Consider the following 21,325-nt stretch of genomic DNA (forward strand, 5'->3'; position numbering starts at 1 on the left):
TTCCCTGGTTTTGACATAAACCTGCTCAATACTCCCACTGCATGTGCAATGTCTGGTCTAGTATAAACCATTGCATACATCAGGCTACCGATTGCACTTGCATATGGAACGCGGGACATGTCCTCTTCCTCTTCTTGTGTCTTGGGACACTGTTTAGCAGATAACCTCACACCTACAGGAATAGGAACCTTCACTGGTTTACTATCCTACATATTAAACCTCTGCAGTATTGTCTCGACATACTTCCTCTGGTTTAACCAGAGCTTCCTCTTTGCCTGATCACTCTTAATTTCCATGCCCAAAATATAGTTTGCAACACCAAGATTTTTCATGTTGAATTTGGAGGACAATTGGGTCTTCAAATCATGGATAATTTCTTTGTCATTTCCAACCAGCAACATATCATCCATATACAAGACCAGATAAATAACACGTCACCAATTAATTTAAAATACACACAGTGATCTGATTTACTTCTGGTGAAGCCAAGTCCCCGTATAAATGTATCAAATTTCTAACACCACATCCTTGGTGATTGTTTTAACCCATACATAGACTTCTTTAACTTGCATACCAGTTCTTTCTTACCCTTCACCGCAAAGCCTTCAGGTTGCTTCATGTAGATTTCCTCTTCTAGATCCTCGTGAAGAAATGTTGTCTTCACATCCATCTATTCTACCTCAAAATCAAAAGCAACAACAACAGATAAAAGTAATCTAATAGAGGTTACCTTGGCAACAGGAGAAAAAATATCACCAAAATCAATTCCCGGCACCTGGGAATAACCTTTTTCTACCAACCAAGATTTGTATTTCTCCACCTTTCCTTCTACATTTGTCTTCTTCTTGAACACCCATTTGCTTCCAATGGGTTTCCTTCCAGCTGGTAACTCCACCAGATCCCAAGCCTCATTTTTGTGCAAAGATGCCATTTCATCAACCATGGCCTCTTTCCAGAGTTTTCCATCCTCTGAATCTATTGCTTCCTTTACAATTCTGGGATCATCATCAGTAATAGATAAAGCAAAATTTGAATAGAAAGCAAATGTACTATACCTTTCTGGCTGCCTTCTTTCTCGAACTGATCTTCTCACACCCGGAGTTTGTGGCTCTTCATCTTTTGATTCCTCCTTTGCTGTAGAGTTTGATTCTTCCTCCTTTAGCTCAAACTCTATCTTCTCAGGTTCCTTTGGTTGGAATTCATGTTTAATAACATATTTCACCTCTCTGAACACCACATCTTGGTTGTACACAACCTTCCTTGTTACTGGGTTCCAAAGCTTATAACCCTTTAAACCATTCTTGTACCCAATCAAGATGCACTTTTCAGATTTACTATCCAACTTGGTTCGTTTCTCCTTTGGAACATGTACATATGCATCACATCCAAATACCCTCAGATGTGAAAGAGAGTGTTTCTTACCATTCCATACCTTTTGTGGAGTTTTATCCTCCAACACTGATGAAGGTGATCTGTTGACTAGGTAACATGCTGTCTCCACCGCCTCTGCCCATAATTCTTGTCCTAACCTGGAACCACTGAGCATGCTTCTTTCCTTTTCCATCAACGTCTTGTTCATTCTTTCTGCAACTCCATTTTGCTGAGGTGTATATGAAGTAGTCTTCTGCCGTGCTATACCATACTTGCCGTGCTATACCATACTTCTTACAGAATTCTTCAAATTCCTTACTGCAAAACTCTCCACCGTTATTTGTCCTTAGCACCTTTATCTTATTCTCTGTTTGGTTTTCCACCAAAGCCTTAAATTCTTTAAACCTGTCAAATGCTTCAGATTTCTTCTTAAGGAAATATATTCGTGTATTCCTTGAGAAGTCATCTATAAATGATACATAGTACACAGACTTACCCAGTGATGGAACCTTCACAGGTCCAAACACATCACTGTGCACAAGCTCTAATATTTGTTTCGCCCTCTTACCACCAGAGGGGAAACTCACCCGATTCTACTTCCCATATACACAATTTTCACAGAAATCAAAATCCAGAGAGCTATTACTCATACCTTCTACCATACCTTTACCATGAAGTATTCAAAGGCCCTTCTCTCTAATATGTCCAAGCCTTTGATGCCACAACATGGTCTTCTCTCCAGAGACCACTAGATTTCCTGCTCCACTTTCAGGAACCACAGAACTGTTGCACCCATCAACAACCATGCTACCTTGCAACTTGTACAGAGTTCCAATCCAAACTCCCCGCATCAATACCAGTGCTCCTCGAACCATCTTGCAGGTATTCTTCTCGAACACTGTTTTTACACCTGCATCATCCAACTTGCTTACAGAAATCAGATTTCTGGCCAATGCAGGAATATGCAGAACACCCAGAAGTGTTCTAACCCTTGCACCTTGCAACTTCAACTTTACTTTTCCGCGACCAACAATTCTGGCCTTCCTATCATCGCCTAAGAAGACATCACCACCATCGTATTTCTCATACTCGCAGAACCACTCTCTATGGGGAGTGAAGTGAAAGGATGCACCTGAGCTAATTAACCATGCCTCATGATCTACATGTGTACTTGAAGAAGCCAAGTACACATCCCCACCTTCATCTGAGGTGGTTTTCGCCTCTACAAAAGGAGCATCATCAGATCCCTTTCCTTTATCAGGAGCTTTAGATTTATAGTTCCTTTTGTAGTGCCCTTCCTTTTCGCATTTCTAGCACACCACCTTTACAGGTTTTCCTGGAGACTTAGATCTCCCTCTAGATTTAGATCTCCCACTCGATGACTTATTTTTGTTTCTGTTCTGGGACCGTCCTCGTACAGACAAGGCATCACCATTCTGGCTCTCCATATTTTTCTGTCTCATCTCAAAAATCAAAACTCTGACCATTAAATTTTTCGATCTCTATCTTTCCACTACTCGCCATCTTCTTTCACCACCAGAATCAATCTCGCAGATCTCCCACTGAACAGGGTCTAGCACAGGCCCAAGCGAAACCCCTCAGCAACAAAGACGCCCCCTTGAAGCCAAAACAACTTTGATACCAAATGTAGGTTTTAACCCCATATAGAAATTACCTGCATACGAATTCTAAAAACACGTAAAATAAACAATGCGAGAGCATAACACATAAAACACATATACACAGAGATTTTCCCCTGGATCCCAAAACCAGGACTACCAGCTTGATTTTTCATTATATTCCTTTCAATGTTACAATACATATTTATACATGCCGAAGCATCCATTACCATGGACCGAAAAACCACCGCATCCAAAACCATGTGCGAAAATCATGCACAAAACCATAGGTGGGCCCGCCCAACCCCATACAGTGGGGTTACGGGTACGCCTCAAACCCCCTGTGATCCCCCCCCCCTCCTGGCTACACGTTCAACGCATCGAAGAGGGGGCTCCGCCCCCCCTCTAACCCCCCGATTAACTACGTGGGCTACTTGTGTAAAGAATATAACACGACCCAACACACATTAGCTACAAGGTGGCTCTCAGGGGTTGTTGGCCGCCGACTGGAAGAGATGAAGAGGAGAAAAATTTCTCCTAGGGGTCACCCACTTTTGGTGGGTAACACACCCCACAGTGAAACAATCATTATCAATAGGTTGGTATATATACCATCCAATCTGGAGGTACTTTAGATCGAACTATATATCTCTCAAACTATACAACATTAATTTATGTGTTGTGAGGTGCATATTGTTTCCCTAAACATCAATGAAAATGTTAAAAAGCATCATTTGATGTCTAAATAGGTTATGATATGAATAAAAGGGTCATGGGGTTTTACAAGTATCTAAAATAAGCATTAAAGACATAGAATGTAGACCAATTGTCAACTTACACTTGTTATTGTTATAGTATGCTACACAGTTTGTATGTCCTTTTCTATCTCTTTGTTTTCCATCCAATTTGTAATGTTGTGTATTTCATATAATTATTTAATTTAAATGTACTCTCATGAGATTCCCATTTGTCATTTTTATATAGTTCACTCATATGTAAATGTGGGATTTCCTTCTCATGAATCCTCTAACTACTTTCGGGTTTTTTTAGTTATGCTACCCCATTTTCCTTCTTTTATATTTGCAAGAGGTTCTCTATAGCACATAAATGTTGTCAAAATTGCACATTGTTGTGTGAAAATTTGCTGGGAAATTGAAGGAGATAAACTCCCAAGGCCTATTTTATATGGGAAGAGGCATATACAACCCTCATCTCTTGTTCACTGGTTTGGCTATAGCACACACAATATGCACTAAAATATAGCGCTCGACATTTATACAAAGTTTTGGCTTGTAAAGTAATCTTTCTACACCAAAAGAGTCTTTTAGGCACCAAAATTCCCTTCTAGTTTGGAATATAAATCCTTCCAAATTAGTTTTAGATGTTTTTTACCTTGTGGGACACAAATATGTCCAAAGAAGTATAGAAACTTGTCCTAGACGTAGTGATGTACGTCATAGTTACATGTAAGGAGGCTCTGGAATGTTTGTGTCGATTCTAGATCTTCTACATGTAATTGTGACTAGTTATATATGTTGTGAACACAAGTATTTAGGAATATCAACTATGTGCCAACTAGAGGATTACCCAAACAATACACGGTATAAGTGGATGTTCACTTCTTATGCTTAAGCATGAAAAAGGCACTATTTAGGAAGGTTATTTATGTAAGTTGCCTAGTGCTCTACAATTTTCCTAGGGAATCCATAAAGTGCACAAAATTGTGATCCAAATGTGATGTCTCTTTGTCGAGAATATGTTCCCCCATTGATATAGTGCTTGCACTATAGTGTATAGTTCTATGTTATATGTGTAAAATTTTCAAACCCTAGGTAATTGTTGTCCTATGTTGCCTTATTAAATAAATTGGATCTTGAATTTACTCAATAATAGAAATAAGAATCTAACTCTCTTAGCATGCATCAATCACATAAATAAATTTTCACATGCATCAATCACATAAATAAATTTTCACACAGGTAATTACTCCTTCAAATTGGCTTTTCATTCCATCAAAAAAAATTACAATGAAACCTCCACATTTTGCCCAAAATATAACATGCATAGATGCCAAAAAATGCCCTAAACTAAGCCTGTACAACCTGACGAAAAACCCAGAAACAATAGAAACTTGTTGTATGACCTATAGGAAAACATGTCTGGTATGTTTGTACAACTATACAAACACATATATACTTGTCCATATGATTGTACACAATTGTATAGACCATTTTCTTGTACTACATCCTGCCTGGGAATTCCTTTTCCATTACTACCTTCTCTCTCTCTCTCTCTCTCTCTCTCTTGATCAACAACTCAAGTGTGTGTTCTACCTTTCCCTATCTTTATATTTTTAATAGAGAATCTATTTTTAAGATTACTCCTAGTCTAAGTCCAATTTTAGACTCAAATGCTAAAAATAAGACTCACTTTTTAACTAAAGTGAGTTATGAAATGAAATTACTTACCTAAAATTAAAATAACTTACTCAAATAGCTTTTTTTTATAAATATCTCAGACTAGTTCTCGCATGTGCACATTAAACATGTGTAGAAGTTTCCATCCTAACTATAATTCTCAACACTTCCTCTTAGCGAGGAAGAAATTATACACCAATCCAAGTTTGTCTTTAAGTACCTTAATCTTCCCTTTTTCCAAGAGATTGGTTAGAATATTTGCAGCTTGTTGATTTCCTAGTACATATGATCCCTTTTGAATCCTATCTCAAATGAAGTGGTACCTAATCTCTATGTGCTTCAACTTCTCATGAAACATTGGATTCTTGGAGAGTTTGATACAACTTTGAATATCATAGTATATCATCATGGGATCCAACTCCTAATCAAATAAACATGCAAGTAACTTGTGAAGCCAAATGGCCTCACAAATCAATATACTAGCTACCATATACTCTACCTCTACTAAACTAACTACCACAAAAGTATGCTTCTTGCTGAACTAGGATATCATCACCAATCACAAACTAAAACAATACCCTAAAGTTCCCTTCCTATCTGTTGCACTTCTTGCCTAATATAAGTATGTATACCTATGCAACTTCACCTCACCATTTCCAAGATATCTGAGACCATACTCCATTGTGCCCCTTGAATACCCGAGTGCATGTTTTGTTGCTACATAATGCTCCTGCCTTGACTCCACCATGAATTGACTCAAGGTGTTCACTGCAAAACATATATCTAGTTTGGTGTTGACTAAATACCTCAAAGGACTTATCAACTACTTGCATAATGTGCGATCCACAAACTCTAAATTTTAATCTATCACCTTCTTTAGATTGGTGATCATGGGAGTTTCCATAAGTTTGTTGGAATACTTTGTCATTGATGTCAAAGGGTGAATGGGCCAACATTTGTTTGGTGATCTGTGTGCACAACTCAGTGAGTTTGGATGAAAGGACCATTTAAATTGGTTGCCCTTGTCAATCCACTTCGTTTGACATGTGGCACACCTTGCAGGTCCCCTTGGTTGGAGAGATATTAATTTTTGAAGTTTGACGCCCCAAGTATGGATTTCACACCAACACCATTGTCCCAAATTGAGATGTTAATGGCAGTGTGATGTTTGGTTAAATTTTATAATTGGTATAAGTTTTCATTAATTTATTGTTTTTAAACTTTCCTTGTCAACCCTCCAAATATGATGAAATCAACCTCAAATAATGAGTCAAGTTGGCTTCCTAAAAATACTTCTTGGAGATCAAGTCAACTCATATAAATGATGTAACCTTTCAAAATAAATTAATATGTCAGGTTGACCCCAATATATCCCCCCTCTAAGACATACACATATAGCCTTAGCCATGGACAAATGTAGGCAATTAATTCAGCTAATCCGAGGTAAAAAATGCAGGAGTAGTTAGAGGTAATTCAAGGAATAAGTATGAGGCCAGTGCTTTGTTGAAGATCCATGAAGGAGGCCAAAAAACTAAGAAGTATTTCTCTATGTAACATTTTGAACAAGACTATTTGAGAAGGTGTTTTATTTGGGCTTATCTATGACTCAATTTGGCAACTCCATGAGGTTCATATTCGACTCTCTTCTAATATTAATTTAGACCTTGTGACAAGTGTTCTAAGGCTTTGAAAAATCTGAATTTTTGGCCTTCTAAAGGCTAATTTATGGGCTTTAAGACCGACATGTATGAGGCCTAAATTTGGCATGCCTGTGACCCAATTTGGTCCTACCTTAAGGTCAAAATTTCGGCCCTGTTTAGGGCAGTCCTGAAGTGAATTTTGGCCCTCCTTCTAAGTTTGATCTTGAACATCTCTAAACACATTCCTAAAGTTATTACAAGCCACACCTTGAAGCTGATTGGACTAGTTTGAGGTAGTGTTCTAAGATGGTCAATGCATTTTTTTTTGCTTTCTAAGGTCTATTTCAAGGAGAAAAGGTTCGCTATCCAAAGATAAATTGAAGTCTATTCTGAGCTTGTTCAACTACATTGGAAGGAAGTTTAAGGGAGGATAAATCACATTTTTGGAGCAGGTCTTGAAGTTGTCTTTATAAAAAACCTTAATATCAGTTCTATAAAAGGTTGGTCTTGAGATTGGTGCATGTCTTGATTCTTGTAAAGTTGTGGAGTAGGCTTAATATTTGTGTTGTAGAAGACCTGGAGCCACATTTGGAGGTCACCTTGAAGGTATTCTTGCAGAATTTTGGAGAAATCAGAAGCAGACCTCTGGTAACTATCTTTTACATGTTATGGAGCAGTCTTTGATACTTGCCTTGAAGAAAATATGTGGCAAATTTGAAGCAACGCTTGTTGATCTATACCTAATCCTTGTTGAAGCAGCTCTTGTAGCAGATTTGAAGAAACTTTTGTTGGAGAAGTTGTGAGGCGGAATTGAAGGTCAGTGTAAGGATACCTATAACTGCATTGAAGGTAGAATTTCAACGACACAATTATTAGATCAAACATGAGGTTGAACTTATTTAGGGAGAGATAATAGTTATTGTATATTGTTGTATTTGGGTCATTGTCCCTGGTATGGGAGCCCAAGAAGTTTTTTGTTGTATCTGTTATTCTATGGGGTGGTAGGGTGGTGCTAGGGGGGGCAATTATATCTTCCTTCAAGAGTTCATCTCCTTCCAATGGGTGCTAGTAAACTAGGGGTTGTAGCTCCTTCCAGTAGTGGGTGGTAATTACTTGGGGATGTAGTCATTCCAATTGTCGCTGATAAACCAGAAGTTGTAGCTTCCCTTGTAATATACATAAATTATTTTATATATGCATCTTGTGTTCATGTGATGTTATTGGTTTCTTTGATATTTAATTGTAAGGAAAAGTAAAATATTGATTCACGCCCCCTCAGTAGTTCCAACAAGGTTTGCAATCCTCCTTCTAAAATATCTTTAGGATCTCAGCTACATACTTACCATATCCTAGGAATTGTTGGAATATTCAGCAATACTAAGAGGGGGGATAAATCAATATTAACAAATTTTGACTCCAAAAAAATTTGTAAATGCATCCGTAGATATAAAGCAAAGAACATAAATATATAGAGCACAAAGATTTTTATATGGAAGCCCAAAGCGAGAGAAAACCACAAATTTCTTTTCTACCACAAATTTCTTTTCTTAACATATATATATATATATATATATATATATATATATAAAGTACATTCAAATTTATCAACACCAAATGAAAGGAAGCACCAACTCCGTCGTTTATCAATGCCGACTAAAAGGAAGCACCAAATCCCTAATTTATTAGAACTAACTGAAAGGAAGCACCAACTATTATTTGTCCCAGACATCTTTTGCATTTTATATTTTCTTTCATTTGAATTAACCTTTTAAGGGAAAATTTTTTGGGCCCTTACTCAAATAGGAAGATAAAGTGTGCCAATACCATTGACAAATAACAATCAACCCAAGGAATGGATGTGGAGACAAGGGATTGATGGAAAGTGATAAGTATGGATTACCTTGTGCACACTATATCAATCAATGCCTCCTACATGTGCCTCTCCTAAATAATGGAAATAAAAGGCCTCAAGGAAGGTCACAATGGACTAGGGACAACAAGATAACCTTCCAGATGAAACATGGGAATAAGAATACAATAAAAAGTGTTTAATCATCCAACTCAACTTGTGATTCATCATAGAATTCTCTTAAAATAAATGAAAAAAAATGATTACATAAATGGTTAGTGTACCTTAGAATATATGACCAACTTCCTTTAAGAAGTATTCCAGATGGAAGAATAAAACTGTCTGAAGCATATGTGGAGAGTTATGAGACATAACTATGTGTGGATCACCATGGGGTTGTTGGATGGCAAGCTAATCAAACAGGAGACAAATTTTCTCCTAAGTTTTTACCCACTTGAGGGGGGTAACATATGGCTCCAACTCAAGGACATGTGGTCGAATGAGGAGTGCATAAGAATCCTAGCAATCTTTGGTTCTCCTAGACCTGTTACCCATACACTTAAGGAAACTGATCGATAACAATTAAGCAAGGTGATGATCATCACCCTTGCGATATAAGAGAATAATAACTTTTTAGCAAAATAAAAGAAAAAAATTATCTAATTACGTAGGAAAATCAACATGAAGACAATTAAAGAAGGATGAATAAATGACAATGCAAGGCACATAATCCTAGTATAACCTACTCCCTAAAATTCATTAAGACATAGTATAAAGGATAAGACGATTGACATCTACTGGTGGTAGCAACTTCACTCCATCAAGGTTGGATATACAAAAGTAGTTTACTCCTACCTTTCCATGGATCCTATAAGTATAAGGGTCATCATCAACAAGAACAAATTCCCCAACTTAGAAGTCCTTATCTTTTTTTTTACCCATTACCTCTTCTTCTTTATGATTGTTCAATCATTTAATTTCAAGTAAAGAGTTTACTTGACATATGCTTCCCCCAATATCTTCATCAACCTCCAACTTCCCAAAGATCTAAGGCTAAAAATGCTTCTTGATTGTTTGAAGGTTCAAGGGCTTAGGGTGCTTCTCTCTCTCTTTGGAATCTTTAGATGAAAAAGGAAATAAAGGGAGATCATCAGATTTATTTCTATTAATGTCTTTGGATTGGTGAGGGAATATTCATTCATTGATCCTTGATCAATATCATATATATGATGGTTGTGTCCTCCATTGTCTTCAACATGCTATGGGATGTTGGTTTCTATATGAACGATAAATGCCCTTTTGCCTAAGGTGGGTATGGTAGCATAATATAAATCCATTTGCAAATGCCAACCTTTGTTGGATGACCATTTTCTTGATAAGACCATGCCCTAGGCATCAAAAGAATCAATGTGATATCCATGCACATAGATATATCACGATTAGTAGCTAAACCGACATTGACATCTTTAATCAAAGCATAGAATTGGATAAATTTGGAGTCAAATCCACACACATTCCTATATGGTCTAGTGATTTGTAACAATAATGTATTCATGAACTTAAGTGGAATTACGTTGGAAAAGGCTCTAGAGTAAAGCATACAATGGTGTAGGATCAAATTATTTACCACTAATGATGGGAATAAATGTGAATGTCCCCCATCCTTTTGATCATAATACATATTTTGTAATATTATGGGAGGATATTCATGTTCTTTGTCAATGTTTAGGATCTTCTTTATTTGAACCCTTTGGGTATCAAGCCTTGCTAGTTATAAGAAAGGGATAGGAACACTCACTTTAGTTAATGCATTTCCAAAATCAACATCTAGTGAAGCATCATTGCCCTTTTGGCTTGGTGTGGGTTTGGTTTTTCCATTGTTAAAGGACAAAGTTTCTCTTGTTCAATTCTTTGGAGGGCATTATTGCTACTTGCCTTAGGATTTTTCATTTGTTTATTTCTCCTAGTACAAAAAAAACCATTAAATGTATCCCTTGTTTCAATAGCATTATCATGTTCAAATGGATTTCTTACACATTTTCTAATCATTTCATCATATTGTTGTTGAACAATAAGGAATGTTTTATTTGGAATAGTAGCTAAGGAGGAGTCATTTATCTAGTTCAAATGCTTTGAGCCTTCCTCCTCCCCAACCTAGTTGTTAGGAAAATCCTCTTTAGTGTGGGAGTCATTGCAATGTGGAAGTCAAGGGATCCCTTCCTAATTAATCATGTTAATAGGGGAAAGAGTGTTAAGTACATTTTTTGAGATGACATTCTTGCCAACACTTGGGACTGGGTTCCTTCTTGGGACCTTGTCATTATTGTATTGAGGCTTAAGAGGATAGGTTGGATGAGAAATTCTTTCCTTATCTAAAAGAGTCAACTTATTCATCATAGTGAATTGTCCTTGCATAAGCTCATTAGTTACTTTATCGAAATTTGGATCAGAATCTTGCAAATTTGGATCAACATGAGATAAAGGTTTATGCTTGACTTCTACGTTGGCTCCAGGATAGGATAGAAAATCAATGTTAGGTGTGGCAAGTTTGTGTTCAATAGTCATGATACACACCTTGGCTTGCTCAAGATTTGTAGGTTCCTTGTCCTTTAAGGCATAGGAAAAGTGTCCATCAAATGCAGTGATATATTGCATCAGGATTGTGTTTGTAGTAGGTTTGAAATTGGTTGGTACCTTTTTAAATAATAAATCAAACCTTTGATTGAAATTCTTGATACTTTCATTTTGATTCTTTTGGCCTCTTGTTGAACACATAATATAATTGGTCCCAATTTTTGTTTCCTCGAGCAAGTGGATCTAGGTACCAAGATCTAACATTGTCCTCAAGAGAAAGGGAAAAGAGTCTCATGACCATATCCTCTTCCTCTATATCTCTTCCAGCCACATGTTAGTAAAATATATCAACGCCTTGATCAATTGTGACTACATCAATCCCTAAAAACGTGGGCACATTCTTCAAATTCTTTAGGCATCTCATTGGGATATCCTTGAATGACACTCATGTCCAGGGGTTCGTAAACACTAGTGAGCCATGCCTTTGCCATTGCGGTTGAGCTAGAAGCAATACTAAACAGGTTCTTAGCTACATTAGTGGTTTATCTATAAGATTCTTTGGGATAGTCTTTTTTTTGGGAGGAATAACCATTTTGGTAGGCATTTGACTAGAAGATCCCAAGTTGGAATAAGACTTAGGATTCATTGGATGAGAAATTTTAACATTGGCTTTGGGATGTTCTCAACAAAATTAATTTAATCATAGACTTCATATTACGAAGAAAATGACTCAACTCCTATCTAGTAATGGCACTAAAAATGTTGCTGCAAAATCTAGTTGCCTAGCGTAGAGCCTCACAAAGCACTCTCAGTCTATGGGAATATTGAGCTTTGCCACCATTGTCACATAGTGGCTTTTCCCCTATTTTTTTGTGGATGGATACTATCCCCACAAGTGATCCTTTCCCAACAAGACTTAGAGGTTAGATGACTAATGAATCCTAAGCTAAATGGCCCTCTAAGGAGCTTGTTAATTAATACACTTTAGAAAGATATTCAGTGAATAAGGGTTTGGGATGAGAGAGATAATGGATTGTATTAAACTATTGGCTAAGCATAGGAGGTCAAGATAAGTTCTTAGATTTTCAAGTTTGTTATCATACTAGCCACCATCAATTAATGGATTGCTATTATAAATTAGGGTTTGTACGCGAATGCACTTTTTACAACATCCAAAACTTACAACAATAGTTTGAAATGGCATATTAAGGGTATTATCAACAATAGGTCTAACGATATTAAAAGGGTAAACATGAGGTAGTTCAACACTAGGTTTTTTATGGTTAAAAATGCACAAAACAACAAACAAACCCTAGACATCAACCTTAAAATTAAGGGTGAAAAACACATCAAATGATAGAATTTTCCCTTTTAACTTTTATAAATGCAATGGCTAATTTTATGAAAATAACATATGGGTGAAATTAAGTTATATAATGCATATTTTTCCAAACCCTAACCTTAGTTTACCATAAAATGCAAGAAAATGATTTTTTTTTTTGATTGACATAAAGACTAGTGCCTTTAATCAAATGGGGCACTGGAGTAAATAAGACAATGTTAAAATAATAGGGCCCTAGACAAAGAGGGGGAAGAGAGGGAATTTTCTCTACTACCAAATCCTAGCAACTTTCAATTTAAGAAGATTTGAGTTCAAAGAATGCAATCTAGTTCCTTTGATGGATACTTGATGACAAATTTTACATAATAAGAAAGAAGAGTTCATAAAAAAATATAGCAATTTTTAATATGGCACAATATAAACCATAATTCCAACAACTATAAGCAAAATGGAAGAAAAATAGCATGAAACTTACATCATTCATCCAAGCATCTCTTCGACAATCCAAGAAAATTTCTCCATGCAAGACATATTCTCCCCAAGGCAATTCACTATCTAGAGAGCCATTGCATCCAAGTGAAAGAGAGAAAACTAGTGCACACTCTTTTCTACTGAAATTTTTTAGTGTGTGTGATGATGAATCCTCGAATTCGATTCCCCTCTATTTATAGGAGGGTAACGAAGTTGAATTGGGAAACACTACAAGTAAAATCCCTAAAACATGGCTTTAAGTGTTCACAAGGTCAATAGGTCACAAGACGACCTATAAGATATCTCTCATAATGATAAAACGTCAATAGGTCATAAGCCGACCTATAAGATATCTCTCATAATGATAAAATGTAATGAACTGCCTCCTTTTTGTCCAAAGTGTGGGAAAATAAGTTGTCTAACATGATGTCATCCTCAACAAGTGAGCATATCCATCAACCTAAATGTCAAGCATCCAAGATTGCTCCTCACGCCAAGATATAATCTATTTATTGCTTTATGTTTATATCTCTCATGATTTATCTCTCAACTGAAGTTGTTCTGAAAGCATAATTTGGGTTTATTTCAAGTTATCTATTTATTTTACCAAATTCTTGCTAAACCTGAGTTCATTGTTTCAAGGATTTATTATTAATATGGGTTGTTAATTAATCTCTTACAAATCTAGAATTTTCTCTCGCATATTATTCATAGATTTGTAATTCATCCCTTTAAGTTTAATACTACATCATTAAATAGATTGAGCAAGTGATCACACTGAGGCACAATTTTAGAATTTTACATTTATTAAAGATTGTAAACCAGGTTTAGAATTTAATCCATTAATTCCTTAATTATTTTAGCATCAAAATGCATTGGTGTGGTATATGATTGTTTCATTAAGGTTAAATCGGTTTAAGATATTATTTCACTAAGTCTTGAATCATTTATATGTTACATGCTATAACTTTTATGGGATTTAATTCTTGAAAATAAGTCCTTGCATCTCTAAAGATAATCATATTACGTATTTACAACTCCCATTATTATCGATTGTCCTCCTTGTCTTTTGAAATCCAGTTAAAAATGTAAAGGAAGTTATATGGAAGCAAAAATGATACAATTTATGTCCATTACTTTAAGATTGCACCTGTGAATTAGACTTTTCCACTTATATAGTTGAGGTGCTAATACAACCACCTTAGAAACTTCTTGAATCAACTTGTATAATTAAATAGTAATAATTCCAAAATATTTTATTTCAATTTTCAGTATTCTTACATGATTATACTTTCTTAACATGTAACATAATTATTATATAAATATTTTATAATATTGTTAATTTTAGGTTATTGCTATCCAGGCATTTCTATTAACCTCACTTATAACATTATCTGAAGTTCTAAAAAATTTGTGACACCTAATTAAGTATTCACTATTGAGTTCACATTTGCCTAGTTATGTAAAGATTCAATAATTACCTTGCTCTTAATGCTTTTTTAGAATTTCAACTTGCATAAATAATAGAATAATGCTTTTTTATAATCTATATTATACTTGAATGATGTGTCTTAGGCTTTTCAATTGATTTATTTGCAGCTGGCAATGAGAAATTTAGAACGCTCACAAGTACATACTATAGAGGAGCACAAGGCATCATATTGGGTAACAACATTTTTTTGAAGTTTGTATTTTCTAGGCCGTATACTTATGATACGTTAGTTGTGTTTCTATTTAAGTAAGTATAGAATATTTTTAGTACTTATTAAGATAGAGAGTTTAAATTTATTTTAAAGGTAATTATGTATTTTTTGTTTTTTAATTTAATTATAAAAATTATATAAAATTAAATTAAAATAAAATGTATTAAATAATTTTATTGTGAAATGGATATGTGGTATTCATAATCATAGTATTGTAACAAAATTTATTTATAGATTAAAAATATTTCCGGCAAAACAAAAGTGAATCTCCAAATTAATTGTTTTTAATATGTTTCTGAATTCAGGCTTCTGTGAACCTAATGAATTATGAAAAATCTTTCGATAGAAATCAAATAACATAATTTTTCAAAAAAATAATAATAATAACTTAAAATAAAATTACAGTTTAATTAATTTTTTATTATTATTTTACTCACACTAATTAAAATAAAAAAATATTTTGATAACTAACCCCCCAGTTTACAAACCATTTAATTAAAATAATTATGTTAATTAAAAAAAAAAAAATTAGATAACCTACCAAAACACAACTTTGTTTTCCCCTTAAATGAAGGCCCAAAAGTCCATTTCGTGTCACTGTGCGCCTTAAGCAATTGTTTGTGGTCGAGTTCTATCCCAACGGAAATGGTGCATGCGGCTCTGCCTCTCAGAATAACGCACACCACAAATTCAATAAACACATATGGAAAGATTTTTCTGAGATCCTTTTATTGAAATTTTGACCAAATACTCGGAACTGTTACATGCGATGGAAGTAACCTCAATACAGAGACAGTATTATGTTAAAGTAATCTAATCTTTGTCTTATAATGTATTCAAACCTGTTCCTATTGAAATCAAATGTACAGTTTTAAAAATCGAACGGAGAAATGGTTCTGTTCAATGGCCCCAACTACTCTCGGTTTAACTACATTTAACACGTTAACAAGGAACAGTTATTCTTAAATCTGACATGGGCATTCTTCAGATTCTTTCGTCACTTGGCATCCGAGTCATAACACCTAGAACATATTCTCCCGTGCAACCCGTTTTCAATGATGCCAAGTGTTCCATGTTGACAGGCTTTAAAGGTCTTCATACTTTTACTCTGCATGTCTTCAAAAAGCTTGACTATATTAATGCTCAAAAACTCAACACTTGAATCATTCTTCACCATGGAACATGTCTTTGGTTCGGTCACTTATTCGATCTGCTCTTAAAAAATCTACAATTTTTCTTGTTTTGTAGAAAATTTAACACAACTAAATTCTTCATCTCTTTTGGATTTCATGTTTTCAATACTTACATCACCTGCTTAAAAACAAATCTTCATTAATTTTTCACCATGAAATTCATCTTCATGACTATCTTCATTACCTATCCTCTCTGATGCAATCCTTTGCTGCAATTGTGTAAACATAAAATGTTCAATTTCTATCTTCACTGCTCTAGTCCTATATTGTCTCATTTATTGGTTTAGGTCTTCTGCTTCATCCACATCCTCAATTTTCAAACAATGTTTTCAACTACAAAATCAAGTAAATAATCGTCGACATATCTTACCATCACTTTCTCTAAAAATAACTATTCAATTGATATTCATCCATCAACATCATTAGTCATCCACTCTGCGGTATGTTCTTCAATATTGCAATGTTCTTGCATCATTGTACTTTTTTCATCAAAACTCATGGTTTCATTATTCTTCTCTTGCTTTAGATGTTATGCTACATGGAGCCATTCTGCAAATCATGGGACTCAAATAAATTCATTAGAAACATCTTCATCATTAACTCATCATCAATGTTCTGAGATACTACAGTTTTCTTTGAACTTGCAAAATGAACAAGGGTGTGGGAAAACCTTCAACAAATTTGCTCTGCACTTTTGATGTTGCAAGGCTTTCATTTTCTCTTTTAGACTCACCATGCTCACACCTTACCATATCTTGGTTCTCTTTTACATTATGCCGATACATTCTTTCTCCAAACCAATTTTGGAAACCATTATCAACTTTTCTCTCTGCAAGTGTATTCACAATCAATTGCTTTTCAAATGTTTTTGCCTTCATTCTCCAAACAACCGTATTATATTCTTCTTCATCGTCATATCTTGCTTATCGTCCTCCTTCATTTGAAATGTACAAAGAAATCCCACTCCAGGCAAACCTTTCTTGGTTTCTCCCAACACCTTCTTATCAATCTGTACTTCTTCTATGACACCAACACACTCCACACATTTCACCTTGATAATGGATAGTAAAATAGTTATGGACCCATGAGTTTTCTCTTCATCTTCATCAAAAGTAATTCCTATGGAAAACTTGCAATGAGGTTCTTCCAAATGTGGAATTTAAAAAAATTAAACTTGATCTTCTACCAAATCAAATCCTTCAGCCAAATTCAATATACAAGTGTGGAACATAATTTCAACTGTCATGATCAACCTTTCACAATTTCCACTTGGTATTTCTCCAAATTAGTATACCTGAAGAATGTTGGACCCATCCATTTCACAAGGGACACATTCTTCTCTTCGAGTTTTTCAAGCCTTTGTTGGTCTTGATCATGCTGATGTATGTCCTCTGCAAACAACTGCTTCCTTTCTTCTGAGATTGAATCACACAAGTCTTCAAAAGTTCTAACCTCAACGTCTGTTCCATTTCTGAGCTTGAAATAAGCATGTTCTCTGCATCTGCAACTTCTCCAAGCTCATTGAATTCATCTGACTCCTTTCTTATGTGCACTATTTCACATTTCTTATGTACCTGCGAAAATAACATAAAAATGGTTAGGTAAAACAATGGTCCTTCACCACACTTTTTATCCCAGTGCAATCTTTGACACAAATTGGTCTTTCTTCTTTCTGCTGATTTTCTTCATATATTTTCCTTTCAGCATGTTTCTGTAGTTCTCTGTTTCTTCGCAACTGGTAATACCATTGCAACATCTTTTCAACTCCTGAATACTCTTCCATCTTTTTCTTCTGCTAATCCATAGTTGTTTCCATTCATTGCTTTCGGTATCCCGTTCCCAAATGTGATTTACATCCCTCCATTTGAAACCCCTCAACACTGTAGCCATATGTCCATAGAAACAATCTAATGACACAAACAAAATAACATTCTTCATTTTAATTGGTAGTATCATTCAACAAATCTGGACAATCTGCAACAACGTCTCACATCCTTCAAGCTTTCATCATTCTGGATAGGGCTTATGTTTGGTAATTTGGTAAAACTTGGACAACACATCCATTTCTAAGCTTCATCATTCGTCTGATTATCTGGTAAGGAATCATACTTTCAGACTATCCTTATCCTTCAAATGAAACAAGGTTTTAATATCTCTATTTGTCTATGACTACTGCGTCTGGTGATAATCTTTATCAACACCATCTTCATTCCTTGTTAGTTTCCCTTGTTCCTGAATCAAGTAATGACTCCACATTCAAAACCTTCATGTCTGTCAACCATAATCTTAATAGCCCAATTCATTGCAAATAATCTATCATTCAATGACTTTACTTCACAAATCCTACTATCTTCAGTAGATGGGTTTTTATACTCATCCTACATACTGTCAATTTTTTCTTTTTGGATGGATGTACATGCAGGTTGAGATTTCTTCTTGCATTTGAAACTCATCACAAACATCTTCATTGATAACTCCTCATCAATCGTCAGAGCTGCTACAGTCTTCTTTGAAACTACAAAATTAGTATGGGGTTTGGAAAACACTTTCAACAACCATGCACTGCACTTTTGATGTTGCAAGACTTTCATTGTCAATCTTAGACTTGCTATGCTCACACCTTACCATATCTTGGTTCTCCCTTTGCATTATACCAATGCATTCTTTCTCCAAACCAATTTGGAAACCATTATCAATTTTTATCTCTGCAAGTATATCCTCAATCAATTTCTCTTCAAATGTACTTGCCTCCATTCTTGGAACAACCGTACTAGATTCTTCTTCCATCATCATCCTCCTCAGTCTGAAATGTACAAAGAAATCCTACACCAGACAAAGCTTCTGTTTTTCCTTTCTCCCAACAGCTTCTTCTCAATCTGTACTTCTTCTAAGATACCAACACAATCCATACATCTCACCTTGATAATGGACAGTAAGATAGTCATGAACCCATGAGTTTTCTCTCCATCATCATCAAAAGTATTTCGTATGTCAAACTTGCAATGAGGTTCTTCCAAATATGGAATTTCAAACAAGTCAACTTGATATTATATCACTACAAATTCTTCAGTCAATTTCAATATACAACCAATATGGAACACTTTTTAAACTGTCATGATTAACTTTTCACAATTGCCACTAGGTACTTCACCAAATTAGTATACCTTAAAAATACTGGAATCATCCATTTGCTAAGGCCACCTAATTTTCTTGGAGTTTTTCAAGCCTCTGCTGGTCTTGATAATGCTGATGTATGTCCTCTCCAAACAACCGCATCCTTCCTTCAGAGCTTGAATCATGCAAGTCCTTCAAAATTTCTAACCTCTGTTCCATTTCTGAACTTGAAATAATTATGTTCTCTGTATCTATGGCATCTCCAAGCTCATTGAATTCATGGGATTCTTTCCTTCTTATGTGTGCTATTACATATTTCTATGTACATGCAAAAACAACACAAAAATGGTTAGGTAAAACAATGGGTCTTTCCCACAGTTTGGCGAGTGCAATCTTTGGCATGTAATAGTCTTCCTTCTGCTAATTTTTCTTCAACAATTTTTAACCTGTTTCTACAATTTCCTGTTTCTTCATCACTGTTAATACCCTTGCAACAACTATGCAACTCCTGTGTACTCTTCTACGTTTTTCATCTGTTAATCCATATTTGTTTCCATGCATTTATTTGGTTATCCCATTCCCAAATGGGATTTACATCCCTACCTCTAACATCCCTCAACACTATAGCCATGTGTCCATGGAAACAATCTAATGCCACAAACCAAATAACATTCTTTAGTTTATTTTGTATTATCATTAAACATGTCTGTACAGTCTGTAACATATATCTCACTTCAACAATCTTAAAGTTTTTATCATTTTGGATAGGGAGTTCATGTTTGGTAATTTGGTAAAACCTGAACGCCACATCAATTTATAATCTTCATCATTTTTGTCTTCTTTGATAATGAATCAATACTTTCAGACTATCCTTCTCCTTTTAATGGAAACAAGGTGATCCAATCCAGATCATAAGGACCAGTGGATCCAGTGGAATTACTTGAGGTAGAGACAAGGGCGGAGCGTACAAGAGTACACCACAGAATTCAAGAACATGGAAATAATGACAGATATCTCTCCCAAGAACTTGGATGTACTCCTCAAGTATCTAGGGGTCTACACAACCATCTACAAAAGCAAGTGACGTAAACGATGGATATGGATTTTTTATAGACATAACACTAGAAAAGCATATACCAGAAGAAAGGGTAGTCAATATTGATATATGTAGCTCAGATAGGCACTTATGCGCAAATCTAAGTATTGTGACATGTGGAAGTTGCTTCATTGATTTTTAATTTCAGAAATTTAAGAGTTTAGATGCGTGGAAGTGGCGTAATTGATTCTTAATCTTAGAAATTACTTTAATTATTGAGGTAGTTTCTTTTTATGAGAAAAGCGAATTAATCTTGGGAAACACAAAGTTTATTTGCATTAGTGAATTAGATAAATTTCAATTGTTGATCTCAGATGATGTTGAGATTTAATCTTAGCCATCAGTCACTTTGGAGATTAGGGTTGTTGATTTAGTCATTATACAAACTTATAAAAAGAGGCTTTGGATAAGGGAAAAGACACAATTAGTGAACACAAGACGCAATAAGAGAATAAAGATCTTAGTGATTTGGTGAAGAACTTTCTTCCAATTGTGTTAGCCAAGGTAAAAAGCATATAGTGTAACAATGAAGAGAATTTTTGTTTCAGTAAATTTTTGTGGAGGCTATTTGGTTAGAAGGTTTTTGGAAGACAAATCAACAACGCATCAGCACTTAGATCGCACGTGTGGATTCCATATGAGTGCAAGGATGTTGAATGTCTCATAGAAGAGAAATTTCGGGTCACGTGTGGGACAATGGGGCAAAGAAGAAGACGAGGAAGAAATTATTTTAACGTCCAAGAGGCTAAAGGTAGCCTATGGGACAGATTTCTTCACAATTTGATTCTTGTATTCAATCCTTTTCTTGTGAAACCTCACAATAAACACTACCAGCTTCTCGACAAACCCCTTAATGAATAAATTATCCCAAGAATTAGCTGCCAGAATATCTGCATATTGCTGTGTTTGAAGGCCTCACATTCTAAAATGAAATGC

General features: G+C 35.3%; 1 protein-coding gene across 2 annotated transcripts in view; it reads left to right on the top strand.

Moving 5' to 3' along the window:
• Positions 1–21,325, top strand: part of LOC149179933 (ras-related protein RABC1-like) — a 270,374-nt gene that overhangs the window by 132,338 nt on the left and 116,711 nt on the right. For both annotated transcript variants that reach the window (XM_089415850.1, XM_089415851.1), the window contains exon 4: positions 14,883–14,948. In XM_089415850.1, the coding sequence (XP_089271976.1) occupies positions 14,883–14,948 (66 nt within the window). The remainder of the gene's footprint in view (positions 1–14,882; positions 14,949–21,325) is intronic.

This window comes from Pinus tabuliformis, chromosome 3_2, assembly GCF_031772625.1.
Source record: "Pinus tabuliformis cultivar Carrire ecotype Pingquan chromosome 3_2, CPIR1, whole genome shotgun sequence".
Lineage (NCBI taxonomy): Eukaryota > Viridiplantae > Streptophyta > Pinopsida > Pinales > Pinaceae > Pinus > Pinus tabuliformis.